General features: G+C 25.6%; 3 protein-coding genes across 3 annotated transcripts; 1 reads left to right on the top strand and 2 right to left on the bottom strand.

Moving 5' to 3' along the window:
- Nucleotides 1-3,776: 3,776 nt before the first annotated feature.
- On the bottom strand, nt 3,777-4,753 carry OCT59_014221 (uncharacterized protein; the record flags this gene model as incomplete). The annotated part of the gene is made up of 7 exons (XM_066142021.1): nt 3,777-3,847; nt 3,933-3,969; nt 4,013-4,032; nt 4,119-4,163; nt 4,351-4,404; nt 4,490-4,523; nt 4,751-4,753. The coding sequence occupies 7 exons, from the start codon at nt 4,751-4,753 to the stop codon at nt 3,777-3,779; spliced, it is 264 nt and encodes an 87-aa protein (XP_066002090.1).
- A 4,465-nt stretch (nt 4,754-9,218) lies between these two features.
- Nucleotides 9,219-10,773, top strand: OCT59_014220 (uncharacterized protein). Its single transcript, XM_025316802.2, has 2 exons — nt 9,219-9,563; nt 9,730-10,773. The coding sequence occupies exon 2, from the start codon at nt 9,822-9,824 to the stop codon at nt 10,521-10,523; it is 702 nt and encodes a 233-aa protein (XP_025179621.1). The 5' UTR covers nt 9,219-9,563; nt 9,730-9,821; the 3' UTR covers nt 10,524-10,773.
- Nucleotides 10,683-11,904, bottom strand: OCT59_014219 (uncharacterized protein; the record flags this gene model as incomplete). Its single annotated transcript, XM_025316803.2, has 1 exon — nt 10,683-11,904. The coding sequence occupies one exon, from the start codon at nt 11,902-11,904 to the stop codon at nt 10,801-10,803; it is 1,104 nt and encodes a 367-aa protein (XP_025179622.2). The 3' UTR covers nt 10,683-10,800.
- Nucleotides 11,905-16,318: the final 4,414 nt, after the last annotated feature.

Raw genomic sequence — 16,318 nt, 5'->3', positions numbered from 1 at the left:
ATTGGTATCAGTTTCGACAACAATAGCCTTATCGATTAAGAAAGAATTATATATCTGGTTCTATTCTTATATATGCTAACCCTATAAAAAATATATATACAGTTAGTATACTGTATTTTCGTATTTTGCGAACAGTATATTTATAGTATTATTACCGTATAATTACAGTATTTTTACATACTGTATATATTCAGTATTCTGCACACCGTATCATATATACGGTTTGCATACAGTATATTTTTCCAGTTTCACCCGTATGTTTTATACTTGTAAACAGTAGAAAAACCGTATGTTTTATACCAATAAACAGTATATTGTTTTATATTTTATATTGCGAACAGTATACTTTTCCAGGATAAACCGTATATTTTATACTGATAAACAGTACTTTTTTCCAGTTTAAACTGCATATTTTGTACTGATAAATAGTATATATTATTCAATTAAATCGTATATTTTATATTTGCAAACAGAATTTAAAATGCATTTATAATCAATAAAATTTTTATTAAATAATATTAAATATACAAATATTTTTTTATAAATAATATAAATAAAAAACTAGTATAAAATAATATACTATTTGTAAAAAAAATAATATTAGCAAAATATAAACAAAAAAAAAGAAATTTAATTAGTAATATTATCATTATAAAAAAGGAATAATAAAAGGTTAGTAAAAAAAAAGAAATTTAATTAGTAATATTATCATTATTTTAAATATAAAAAAGGAATAATAAAAGGTTAGTAAAAAAAAAGAAATTTAATTAGTAATATTATCATTATTTTAAATATAAAAAAGAAATAATAAAAAGTTAGTAATATTATTAATATATTAGTTAGATATAAAAAAGTAATAAAACGATAGTAGTAATGTTAGTAATATATTAAAAAAATTAAATAAAATACATAAAAGTAAAAAAAAAATATAATTAATATATGTTAACATATAATATTAATATAAAAATAAAAACATAAAACGGTGTACATATAGTTGTTTAATTAATATTGTTAAAATTCACCATTACAATTCCAGAAAGATATTAGTGAAAGTAATTGTTAATTGATATACGTGCATATCACTTTTTGTATAATTAGTAGTTTGGTACAAATATATATATTATATATTATCAAAATAAGTTTTTTATTTAATTTTTATTATTATATGTTAAAATAATTTTGGTATTCATTTTTATTGTCTTTTTTTTTCTAAAAAAAAAGAAGAGAAAAGAATATTTTTGAAAAAATAAACAAAAAATAAACAATAACGTGTTATTAATGCATGTGATCGGCGATCAGCTGAATTTTAATTGGTTAAATGTAGAAATGCGAAAATTAAAAAGCAGAAGTATTTTTTTTAAAATTTAAATCATACAGATTGTTTTTAAAGTTTAATTAGTAATTTAAAGGTTCTTTTTTTTTAATAAGAAAATTTGTAAAAATTTTTCTTAATACTGCTTAATTTTTAAATTAAAGTCTTAATACTAAATTAGCTAAATTAGAATTAAGAAAAATTTGTGAGAATTTTCTTTGATACTGCTTAATTTTTAAATTAAAGCTTTAATATTAAATTAGTTAAATTAGAATTAAGCAGTATTAAGAAAAATTCGCAAGAATTTTCCTTGATACTGCTTAATTTTTAAATTAAAGCCTTAATACTACTAAATTAGTTAAATTAGAATTAACATATGGACTGATTTATGGAATTAAGTTTTTATATTCAAAAAACTAACTTTATTAAGAAAATGCTAATACAATTTACATGAAAATGATAGATTCACACCGCTGATATAAATAAAATTGATTTGATTATATTATTTTTTGATTTTTTTAATAATATCATTAAAATTAAAAAATTTAAATATAATTGTCATGACAAAATATTGAATAACTTAACGTGTATGTGTGCTAGACGAATGAATTTATATTCATTAGAAAGAGGTAATCAAGAGCTATCCATAAACCAAATATCACATGAATTGGATAACAAGTTGCTGAATAATTACGTTCAATATATTTATTTTTAACCTTTGACTTTGATCGTTAATATCTTCACATCTAGTAATTCGATTTGAATAATCTTTTTTCGTTCAGGTAGAGTAGATTCTGGGCTTTCATATGAATATAAATATATGTGTTTAGCATACATGTACGCCGAGATATTAACGATTTTGTTAATTGAATAAAACTCTGACACAAAAATTTTTAAAATTATAATTCTTACCAAAAGATAATCTTTACAGGTATTATTGGGCTCTTTTTACTTTACTTAACAAGTTTTTATTTGCCATTTCTGTTTTAAATTGAATAAATTAATAAAATCAATTTTAAAAAGTAATTAACAAGTAGAATAAAATTAGTATAGTAAAAAACAAAAAAAAACATCTCAAAAACTCTAAATCATAACTCACATTTTTATTTTGTATATATTTTTACTAAAAAAAAGAAGGAAATAAGGTTAAAAATAAATGAAAAAAGATTTTTCTTATTAATAAAAATTATTAATATTTGTTTTCTTACTTACTGATTAAAAAAAACCTGCTATATATGCCTATAAACTTTTCTAAGTCACCTAACAAAAATCTGATTGAAAAGTGATTGAAAAGTGATTGAAAAAGAAAGTAGTTGCCATTGTTATTTTTGAATAAACGTTAAAAATTTTTTTTTATTTTTTGATAGATTTAGATCATCTGATTATGTAACACATACAATTTAAGCTTGTGAAACATAATTCTTGTTAAAATGTGCAAATCTTTATGTTTGGCTAATTTCACGAATTGGCAGATATAAGCAGTATTAAGAAAAATTCGCAAGAATTTTCCTTGATACTGCTTAATTTTTAAATTAAAGCCTTAATACTAAATTAGTTAAATTAGAATTAAGCAGTATTAAGAAAAATTTGCAAGAATTTTCCTTGATACTGCTTAATTTTTAAATTAAAGCCTTAATACTAAATTAGTTAAATTAGAATTAAGCAGTATTAAGAAAAATTTGCAAGAATTTTCCTTGATACTGCTTAATTTTTAAATTAAAACCTTAATACTAAATTAGTTAAATTAGAATTAAGTAGTATTAAGAAAAATTCAATGAATTTTCCTTAATACTGCTTAATTTTTAAATTAAAACCAATACTAAATTATTAAATTAGAAATTATAATTTATAAAAATGAAAAATTTGAGAATTTTCCTTAATTGTTAATTTTTAAATTATAATTTATAAAAATGATTTATAATTGAGTTTTGAATTTAGTATTATCAATCGGACTTTGAACTTAAAAATTAAACAGTATTAACAAAAATTCTTGTGAATTTTTTAATAATTGTGATTTTACATCAGTGAGTTTTTGGGTAGTACATATTAGCAGATACTAGTATTGTTTGATGCTTTAAAGTGTAGAAAAACTTACTCTATCACACGTCAAATAAATAAAAATTGGCTGATTTTAGCTATATTTGTCCGATTTGTGACTTTTTACAGCCGTATTACCAATTCTTAACCACATTTTTCAGTTTTTTCACTATACAAAAAAATTGTATATACATTATGAAATATATATTTTTATAAAAAATTATATTGTAATATTGAATTAAAATTTAAAAAATATTTTATTAAGCAATATTAAATAAAAAACTAATCTTAAATAATTAAATTTTAAACAAAATACATTAAGAATATAAATTTACTTGTAATTTAATGTAATACGCACAATTATAAAAAATTAATAACTCCACAAATATTAACTGTGCCTTCATTAAAATAAATATTCAAGTAGATTCTAAGCTGCTGAACAATTTTTAATTAATAAAAGAAGTCGATTTACTTTGGCTAAAGTGCTTAAAATACGCTCTGAAGTAACAAAATGGAAAAAATAAAATTCGCAAATGAGTACCGTTGTGAAAATCGTGAATAACTTATTAAATATTAACTGTACCTTCGTATAAATTAATATCCAAGTAGATTTTGACATGCTAAACAACTTTCAATTAATAAAAGAAGTCGATTTACTTTGACTAAAGTGCTCAAAATACGCTCTGAAGTGACAAAACGGAAAAAAATAAAATTCGTAAATGAGTACCATTGTGAAAATCATGAATAACTCATCAAGTATTAACTGTACCTTCGTGAAAATTAATATTCAAGTAGATTTTGACATGCCAAACAACTTTCAATTAATAAAAGAAGTCGATTTACTTTGACTGAAGTGCTCAAAATACGCTCTGAAGTGACAAAACGGAAAAAAATAAAATTCGTAAATGAGTACCATTGTGAAAATCGTGAATAACTCATCAAGTATTAACTGTACCTTCGTGAAAATTAATATTCAAGTAGATTTTGACATGCTAAACAACTTTCAATTAATATAAGAAGTTGGTTTACTTTGGATAAAGTGCTCAAAATACGCTCTGAAGTGACAAAATGAAAAAAATAAAAGTCGTGAATGAGTACTGTTGTGAAAATTGTAAATAACTCATCAAGTATTAACTGTACCTTCGTGAAAATTAATATCCAAGTAGATTTTAACCTGCCGAACAACTTACAATTAATATAAGAAGTTGATTTACTTTGGCTAAAGATCTCAAAATACGCTCTGAAGGTAAAAAAATTTGTAACTTAATACTACTGTATAATATAAAAAATGTAAATAATTCCAAAAATATTAACTGTACTTTTATGATCTTAACAGTTTTAAACTTACTAAACTACTTTTAATTAAAAGAATAAGATTTACTTCAGCCAAAATGCTCAAACCATACTTTGAAATATATGTAAAAAAAATATAATATTTGTTTATATTTTAAATTATGAGTTATTTAATTTAAATGTATTTATATTTAAGAAAAAAAATATTTTAATTCTATTTTATAAAGTATTTAAAAAGTATTTTAGTAAAGTTTTTAAGGCAAAAAAATAATTATAACTGAAATAAAAAAAAAAAATCTAAGTTAATAAATAAATATTAAACCGTAATACATAATCACATGTTATATATTAAAATCGAAAAATCCTATTACAAATAATCAAAAATCGGCAATTTCATGTTAAAAATCAGAAATATTATATTAAAATCAGAAATATTTATTAAAATCGGAAATATTATATTAAAATTGCCAAAAAATCAGACAGCCATATTAAAAAGGGCAAAAATCTGATTTTTATTTATTTGACCTGTGTATATCTGTAGAAAATACGTTATAAACGTATGAATTTTAATATACTGTAGAATAATACGTATACCGTATCCTTTATTTACAATATTTTTGTGAACTGTATACAAAATACTGATATACAGTAGAAATGATATACGTTATAGACGTATGAATTTAATATACCGTATCACACAGTATGTTTACCGTATACTTTATTGTATTTTTTACTAAGCACATTTTGCGAACAGTATACATTATACTGATATGCCGTATGTAAAAATGCAAATTGTATCAAAAATACGTATATACAGTATAAAAACCGTATACATATTTTTTATAGGGTAACAGCGTTTGGACTTATCAAAATTTAAGTACATAAATTACAGATCAATGGTTTTGTATCTACTTTACCTATAGTTAAATTATAACCCTGTTCATTTCTAGATCGGACTGGATTGACTGCAAATTTGTACCCCAAAATAATTGGTTACTGATGCGGTTAGCGGTCAGTCAAGCCGATCTACAAAAATTGGTGTTTTTCCCTGATCGATATTATAATAAACATAATAAACAACAACTACGTGTTTTTTGCCCTATAAGCTATTATGGATATATAACCAATCCGATCAATTAAAAATTGTGCTCAATTGTAACTATGATCTGATTGATTATACATTTTTTCGGTCAATCCAATACGATCTAAAAATGAACAGGGCTTATGTAATTTTAAATCTACGACTAGCTAATTGAAGCCAATAGTCTTACATTTTTGCTTTGACAGTCCATCCAGTATTGAAAAATAATCACATTATCTTGATTGCGCCCACGTGCTTTCATCACCTATTACCTCGTATTCAGGACTCCAACTGCCACAGATCTTCTGACAAATTTGTGACTTGTGTGGCGCGATCAGCTTGTGTATAAAATATGAAAAAGAACCTTATCAATATGCAAGCTTTATGACACCAAAGGGCTTTAGAATTTTTGTAAAAGCCTGGAATGAGGGAACCTTTCAAGAAAGATATTAATTTAACTACATTGAAAGAGTGGAAAGAAGCCGGTAAACTATTTGAAGAGGACGACGAAATTTTGAATATTTATAATTATTCAGATCATTTAAAATCAACATATGCAAATTATGATATGAAATGAAAGCAGTAATTGAAGGGGGAAGAGAGAGAGGAAGAGAATAAGAGGAGTTGGGTTGATGTTAAAGAAAACATTAATTCGAAAATATAGCATGTAGATAATATATTTATGGCAGATTTCAACTGGCCGTAAATCTTTATGTAATGAAGATTATAATTTAGATCTAGCTCTAAAAGTATATCCAAGGTTAATGATGTTTAATACTTGATTTGATTATACAGTCGACTCTGGTTATAACGAACCTGTTTGTACCGAAACCTCACTATACCGAATCATAATTTCCAGAACCGATTTTTTATAAATAATTTCACTGGATATAACGAACTTTTATAATAAAACACTATATAACACATCCGAACCAAACTTAACCAGCCCCTATATATCAGCTATATAATAACTTTATACTTTCTATAACGAACGGTCATGTGACTATATAGTAGTCCAGGCCAATTTTATAGTGCTGGCCAGAATTACTAGTAATTTTTTCAAAAATTTATGTTAAAAGAAATTATAATTTTGGCCAGCATTACAAATTTGGCCTAAATTACCTATAAAGAAAACTAGTTCGGTATATTATATAACGAATTCACTATATACTGAACTAAACCTCCTGGAACGGAGGGTTCGTTATATCCAGAGTTGACTGTATTGATTTTTGAAATATCAAATATTTGATTTTCTGAATCTTCTGAACATACCAAGTGGTTCAAGCTTCCTTAATCTATTATAAATGATGCATTGGAAAGCAAGTTTATTGGTAAAAAATATATTCAATCAGATACTGAGATTGAATCAGTTCAAGAAAAAATATTTACTAATAAATGAAGTGCCAGATACCCAAATATATTAATGATCTACCAGTAGATTTATTTCAATAACTTCAATAACTTCATTAATATAATTGTTGATAAATTAATTATTATGAATTTCCTCAATTGATATGGCTCATGAAAAAATTTTCAAATGGTGAAAAACTGAAAATTGAGAATGATATATATATATATATATTTTATAAATAATCCGAATCAAAATCCTAGGATTGCCATCCGGATTCACAAATGGACCCATCCGCCTAAAAATGTAGGATGCGGATATCTGAATTTAATCCGGATTGGCCAGATTACGGATCGGAACACTAAGTATATTATCAATCAAAAAGTATTCAAATTAAAACAAGTTACGGATAAAATACCATAATATGTTTGGTTTCTTGAATTATTTCATAATTATAATATTGAATCAAAATGTAATGAAGACGAAGCATTTACAAAGGCAGCAACTAAAAACTATTCAATCGCATAATTTTGTGTTGACAAATGTTATAATGATGGTTATGGAACTAAACAAGATAAAATTTGGAATTTAATTGGTATTGAAAAGCCAAAGTACCGAAGTATTATTGGACAACCTAAAAATGGAGGCTTTATCTTAAATTGGGTAAAGGTGTTGAAAGGATGAAAATAAAGCATTTAATGATTATAAAATTTTGGTTTATTGTTTCAATATTTATTTTATTTATTTGGAGATTGTTTTTTATGAATTAAAATTAAGCAAAGGCCTTTCGTTATTTTCCAAAAATCAGCAAAAAAGGAAATAAAATGACGCGGAATAAAGAATTATATCAAAGATCAGCTGAACAAAAATATAGAGATGTTATGATAAAGGAATTGGAACTGATACTAATAAAGAAAAAGTACATAATGGTTGCTGAAAAAGAATATAATATTGCATAAAATTATGAAAAGGGTGAGGATACTGAAAAAATACTTGAAAAAGCTATTTATTGGTATAATAAAGCAGCAGAAAATGGATGTTAAATAGCACAATGCGAATTTATGACTTGAGATGTAATGCTGAAGAAGTTAAAGAAAATCATTTAAATCAAATATTAATAATAATATTATTATTATTTGAATATATAATGAATAAAATTAAATTTTTTTTCGGGTCCACGGATTTCCTCTGCAATTTTTCGCGAGGACTTCAAATAAGTCTTTTACTTCCTTTGGTTCATAATGGAATTTTTTTTCGATATAAGTGATGATTTCGTCCAGAAAAAATTTTGTTAACGCTCTTATCTCTTCTATAAATTATCTAGGGATTTTAACTTCTTGCTCTCCGAGTGGTCTCGGAGTTTTTTACTTAAATAGAAGGGTGTAAGTTGAAATCGTATTGTGTATTAAGACAGTTTTCCCGAATTCAAAGAAAATCACTTTGTTGACGAAGAATCGTAAATATTATTCATAATTTTTTTTAAAAAAAAATGAAAAGATGAAAAAAATATATATACCTATTTTTTTTTTGCTTCTTGCATTTAAAAAGGATTTATCCGGAATTAAAGATTGTACCACATACTCTGATCTGTGGTATTATAATTATGTCACGTATTATTTGTTGGAGAACCCGGTTCTTAGGACTCCAGACTCCAACCGCCGGGAACTCCGCAATTTAATTAATATTGTTCAATCAGTGAAACGTTAATTATGATTATAAATTACTGGAAGTAATACAATAATTCATTGATAAATGGTTAAAGATCGGGGATAAAAATCATATCATATCATTTGTTTCATAATTGTATTATAAACAAATACCATCATAATCACAACCATGTAATTAAACATATTAACATATACAGTATTAACTGACCCGAAATTAATAAAGTAGATTGTCAATAACTTGCCAAATTAATAATTTACAATAAACTTTATTATTGTCAATACAGTCAGGCAATTTCGCCCATTGTTGTAACGTGTACAAATCATGTAACACTAGATTACCAATGCCATTGCTGATCCAATTGCGATAAATATTGTATTAATATCTTAAGAAGGCAAACAATACGGACCATTCCGTTTAATTAATTCCTCTTCACGGTAAATAATTATAAAATAATCAATTTTACAAATGAAGTCAACAATGAAAATTACAAAAGAAACTGTACATAAAAATATTCGTCGTCAATTTATAAGATTCCCGTGTAATACTCTTGAATTCTAGAATATTTTGGAATATTCGATTCAGAATTGAAAAAAAATTTTAATATTGTAGAATTTAAGCAAGGAAAATTCTATTTGCGTTTCAGTACGAATTAGGAGTAGATGATTGACAGAACATTCTTTGGGTTCTTTGGTAGAATTCTGGGTAAATAAACAGTATTACAATAAAGACATATATATACTGTAAATAAACATATATATACTGTAATCAAAATTATAGACAAAAATATAAGATTGTAAAATTGTAATATCTGTAAAATTTACAAAGTAAGTGTATTATTTATATCAAATATTTATTTATTGTATCACACGCAGAATGATAAAAATGAACAATAGTTTATAGAAATTTGTAAAGTATTATAATATTTCCTAGATAAATTACAATTGCTAACTTTCTATTTTTTTTTCTTTGCTTTTTTTTAACAAAAAAAAGAAAAAGGAAAATAAAATTTAATTTTTTATTTTTATAAGGTTTTAAGAAAATATTTATAATAGTAGAATTTTAAGACGAACGTACCGGATATAATGGAAATTATTTTTTTAAATAAATATGCAAGAAAGTTTAAAAGATATTTTATAATATCAATTCTCTTTTATTTAATAGTTTCCAATGATCTAGTACTTAGTAAAGGAGGTGGAAAAGGAGGAAAAAGTGGGGGAAGTAAAGGTGGGAGTAGTGGAGGTGATGTCGATGTTAGTAAAAATAAAGTCTCGTCAAGTGATAAATCTTCATATCCATCAGGAAATCATTCTTCAAAATCATCTTCATGGGTATTTTTTTATTCCGGTGGAAATGGACAACGTTCTTGTGGTAATTTATGTATCCTTACAGCTGCATTGGTACCAACAATTATTTTATTTATTATTGGATGCGGAATTTGGAGATGCTACAGAATAAGGAAAAGAAATAGGACTGATAAAATAAATAAAATTGAAGCTGATGAAAATGATACCAATAGTTATAATTCAGATTCTACTACTTCACCATATTATCCTCCTCCCGTTGCAACACCATATAATTCATCATATTATAATTCTCCAACATATTATTCTACTCCCAAAAATGATTTTAATTATACCCAAAATTATTTGGATGGCAATTATACAAATTACGCACCTGGTCATAGTAAATTATCACCTCCTCCTATGGAATTAAATCATGTGAAAAGTAGTTCTAGAAGAGAAAGTTTTGATTCTATGGAAGAAGTTAGAAAAAATAAGAAATAATGAAAAAAAAAAGAAATCAGTAAATCGGATTTTTTTTTAACCAATGAAATTTAAATAAAACAAAAAAAATTAAGGAAAACCCATATGTATTAGGTAAGTAAAATTATATTAATATATGTTATAAATATACAGTATAAATATCATAAATGTAAATTTATTTTTATATTATTATTTTATATGTATTTACAGTATATTACAATTTCTATTGAATAAAGTAATTTTATTAAGATATCGAACTTCGAAAAAAATGTCACATGACCCATTGCTGATCTCTCATTTATGTCTTGCTTTCACTGGGCGAACCTTTAATGCTACCACGACTTTTTAAACTTCTTCTCTTACTTAATAGAATGGGCCCACCAGGGCCATAACCTATGGCTTCTTTGTATTTAAATTCATTATCAGGATTATCTCCAAAATTAATTTCGACCATACAAGGACTACTAGCGCCAATTGTTGGAAACCAAATATGCTTTATGTTGGTAAAAGCGTTACCCAAAAATTTTCCATTCTTAGTGAAGAAAACTTCCCCACTATCAGAATAATACCCGCAACCAACAGTGTCCTCAACTTTTGTCCAATCAGGTCCGTATTCATTCCCAATATTATCATTATTAAATTTTTGACCGTTTATAGAATGATAACCAACAGAATATAAATTTAAACCAGGTAATCTATTATGAAAGTAAGGTTTAGTGGCTAAACCAATAGCAATATTATTAGTGTTGTCAGGATCCGTATATTTTAATATTGTCATTTCGTAATAATGTAATTTTCTATGTGGTGTTTTTAGAGGTTGTACAAACATCGTTTCAGAATATCTAATTTGTTCACCTTCAACAATAACTCCTTCCCCTTCTTCAAAAACGGGCACAAAACAAGGATAATTGGTTTGTATACTGGTATCCATATTATCTAAAAATTCAATAAATTCTCTTTCCCCATGAATTAAAACTTTTTGATCTAATGTATCGGATTCCCATACCCATGCTCTTGCTCCTCCAAAACTTTGTATCTCAGCAATATGTTCTGAAGATGGTAATTCTTCTTTAGGTAGATTATTTTTAGCTTCTTCAATTAACATTAAAACACGAGTTCTACTTTCACCTTTATCTGATTTCGTTTTATTACTATAATACCAAATACTCCAACCGCAACAAATAATTAAGGATAAGATTAAAATTAATATAAAAAGAATACATAAATTTGCACATTGTCGTTCCCCGTTCGCCCCATATGTCCAAAATACCCATCGAGATCCTCCATTATCTTCACTTTTTGCGGAAGTACCATTATAATTGCTTAATAATATTAATGAAACTAAAAATTGAAATTCAAATTTCTTATAAATATTATTTAATAGTATTGTTTTTAATTTCATGTTTGGGAAAGCTTTTTTTTCTCTTTGAAAATACGTTTTTCATTAGTAATGTCAAACATATCATTCAAGTTTCATGTTATATAATATGTACTTAAAGATTATCGTGGCGAAAGAGCAATATGTCCCGTCAATTGTTATTACAATATTCAACATTACTATACGTATTCACAAAATATGAGCAGCCCCCGTGGCTTTCTAAATTATTGCAATGCACAGCCACCTTGATTCTAAACCATGCCTTCATTTATAATTACATGTTAAACATAATTACATGTCAACATATGAATTGGAATTGTTTCTTTTGCGACGAGTTTAAAGAATAAAATAACTTTACTTGTCTAGTTATTTGTAATTTAATTTCGACTAGAAATATGATCAGTGATGATTTGATGAAACATTTGGGCATATGGACTAATGGACTATAGTATTAGACTATTAGACTCCAAATAATGGTAGCCCGCTATAATTTGGCAGTTACATGTGATTCGGATAACGACTTCATTAATTTATACACATTTCAAAACTTTATTATTTATATATTTTATTTATTTCGTTTTAATCATATTTCTAAAATTTAATATTACTATTCCCAATATCTTGTATCATCGTATCATCAAGTTTTTGGTATAATTCTATGATCATTATTCATTTTTTCCATTGACTGAAATTTGAAAGAACAATTTTGATCATATATGCCGTTTTAGCTTGTTACCTGACTCTTCTAATAATTCCTTTATCTACATATTAGTATTTACGTCAATAAAAAATTAAAAAATACAATATACTGTCATTTGTTACACTCTGCAATGTTAAATCCAATGGTTGAATAAGATTTCTATGATCCACTACCATATTCTCTAAGCAAACCATATTTATCAATTCATCTTTATAGGATGTACCTTTAGTTGAATAATAGATATCAGGTGCTATGGTACTTTTTTGTTTTAACAGAACTAACTCAATTTTTATACAAAAAGTTGACTTTTATACGCAATCTTTGAATTATAAGAGTATAAAAGTATAGAATTTCAATATAATTTATCTAATAGCCAAGGTTACGAGCCATATTATGATGACACCTTTTTCTTGGCTCAATTCTATTCCAATTGACCTTGGTTCGTTTTAACTTTTGCTTGATGCAGTATGGAATATTGATATGGTAATTATGGTATGCTCGTCTTCCAAATGCTTGTCAGCAAAATAAAATTGATGGTCTGGTATGTTTGTACGAAGATAATCGGTTCATTGCCTTTGGAAATTGTAATATAATAAGAGATCAAGATGCACAGATCAGAATGATTCTTTATTTTAGTTCCTGTTAATTCCAGTCTGCTATGCTTCCACGTAGATCATTGCTTTAGATCTGAATATTGTAGTGTATCGGCGAAAGGAAATATTTTTTAAATCTTGGGTCGTCCCAATTCGTTTTCTGCAGATTAATATTGAACTCTGTTGTTTGTGAAAGAAAACATGTTGCTTTGGATTTGTGCAGCTAATTTCTGATTTATTTAGTATTTGATGATAAGATAATTCGAAATAAGGTCAACTAAAGTACAATTTGATGGTTCTCTTTATAATCTTTTTTTATATGAAAATTATTCAAATAAATTTTATTAATATAAAACAAAATGAAAATTTTTTGATTTCTTTTAATATCTGTTATTTTATATGTTAATTAATAAATAATTAAGATTTAAACAATATTAATGTAATACCCTCAAAATCAATATTTAAATTGATTAAATTGGGATTCTGGAAGATCTGTAAAATCTAAAAGTCTACTTGTATAAACTACTTTGAGTATATGTAGTATATTAGTATTTGATAGAATTGCAGGCAAATCCTTATTAATTTTATCTGCTTATTTAACTTGTATACAGGTCTCAGCATTTTCCTTATAAATAATCTCTCTCCTCATAACCCATAAATAAACACCCCATATCACCTATGTCATCATCCCAACATTGATTGAGGAATTTTATATGCAATGGTTCCGTTCTTGAGCATTCATTAGTCGATATAATCCCAAATCAGATAACATAAGTCATTTGATTAATATCAACTATCCATATTTCCAAAATAAAAATCGCGATGAATTAATCCATGTTTATGGATGCTATGTAAGGCCACGTCCTATACTAGACAAAATATCAAACTTTTGATCCCACTTAAGTGAAATAAAACTCTTATCTAGATACTGTCTTAAACTACCATTTGTCCCACAATCCATTATCATAATATACTCATTTATTTCTGGATTTTTGGTAATACCATAGCAGCGATTCACTCTGATACTCTCATTATCATTCACAATAACAATTCAACCTGAAAAAATTTTACGTTAGAACGCTTAAAATGCTAATATAATTAAAATTTGGATAAATAGATATTTTACCTCTCTTAAAAATTCGTCTATATTATCTTGTGAGTTATGTAAATATTTCAAAACAACACTTCTATCATTGTTCATCCAATTATTGTTTTCACATCTAATATAGGTCCTTATCTTTTACAAAATGCTTTATAAACAGTTCCAAAACATGTCTTAGCCAAATATTTTACTTTCTCTATAATCTTATGACGAGTGTTATATCGCCTTTATGAATAAAATTTATCAACTACAGGATTTCCACTAGAATAACATGGCCGACATCAATCAACATAACTTTTAGGTTGTTTAATAACCCAAAGTTTCTAAATGTTCTTTACTTCTTTATTTTAATATTAGTTTATCCACTAACAATTCTTGTTCTTCAGTTAAACGGGACGGGCGAAATCTTCCATTCGTCCATATAACGTCATTAATCTTAGATTCTTTCATTTTCCGATTTTAAATCGAGTTATCATACCACTTGTATGTTTCACAAGTATATATTTGGAAATTATCAACCTCGCAAATTTATAAAGTACGCTTTACTTTATATATTAATTATAGAATTCCATAAATAAATATATTTTTCGTTTTAGGTCGTTTTAAAGGGTGAAGGTCTACATATCAGATACATTAAATATTATCTAAAGACACAAAGGTTTATAATTAGATTTATCTAATAGTCAAAATTTTACGAGCATTAATATGATACCTTTTTCTTGGCTCAATTCTATTCTAATTGTAGCTTTTATTTGACGCAATATGGAATATTGGTATCCAGCAAAATAACGTTTTTATATGTTTATACAATGAACATCGCTTCATCTCTTGGCCTGAGCATGAAAATAAATCTTGGATACTGGAATATAATAAGATATTAAGATGCACAGATCATCCAGGAGAACTTCTAGTTTCTTTATTTTTAGTTCCACGTAAGATCAATGCTTTAGCTTCTGAATATTGTGGTTGTCATCTATTTTGCTTGATGATATTGCTCCAATTCCAATTCGTTGAATTTGTACAGCTAGTCTAGTAATGTGTCATTGAAGATGATAGTACATTTTAAGATGATTAAATCATATTAATTTTACACTGTATATATATTGGATTCTGGAAATTTGTGTAAACTGCTTGAGGATGTATGGTATATGAGAGTACATTATCGCAATGTAATATTAGATTTTTATAATGAAATTCTTTTTTTTTCAGATGGTTATCATACTATAGTAAAGTGTATGCCTTTTGGTATTGACTAGATAAATTTACTATATTTAAATTTATTAATAAAAATTAGCTTTACTCTTTATGTAAGGTCAAAAAATATAATAAAATTTATTAATAAAGGAATGTATATTTACAATATTATAGTCATAATATTTACTTTCATATTTTTAAATCTGTTATTTAGATTGTAAATGTATAAAGGAATTATAAAATTTTACTACAAACTTTATTATTTAATTATATGCAGAAAAAACAAGTAAATCTAGTCTCACAAACAATATAGAAACTATCAATATGTCCCGAAAAGTCATTGCAGATCATTTATTAAGATGCAAATAATTAATATTAGATATTAATAAATTGATTCTAATTAATTAAAAATTAGTTTTTAATTAAATTACAATTTATAACTATAAAAGTCACGTTTCTCCCGCGGGCGAATCAGGTGATTTGTTCTCCGAAACTTATGCAGTCGTCAATGTACTTTTGAAACAAGTTTATAGCTGATGCAGGTATTATTTAATGGACCAACTAAAATTGTCAATTAAAGACTGAATCCCATGAAAGCTTTTAAGCCCGGTTTCTATTTTTCAACCTTTTAAGCTGAACTTGTGTATCAGCCATTTAACGTTGACTATATATCTATAATTCGACTCCAATTCTAAAATAAAGAATCATATAAATTAATTACAGGTGAAACTAAGGTTCTTTTACATACTTAGTAATTTGTAACATATTACATGAACTTTTGTGCGTCTAAAACTTGATTTAAAACGGGTAATTTATTTGTGTAAATTATTATTCAGAAAATTTATGATA

The sequence above is a fragment of the Rhizophagus irregularis genome, chromosome 21, assembly GCF_026210795.1.
Source record: "Rhizophagus irregularis chromosome 21, complete sequence".
Classification (NCBI taxonomy): Eukaryota; Fungi; Glomeromycota; class Glomeromycetes; order Glomerales; family Glomeraceae; genus Rhizophagus; species Rhizophagus irregularis.
The sequence above is the reverse complement of the archived record's forward strand: the minus strand, read 5'-3'. Positions and strand labels throughout refer to the sequence as shown.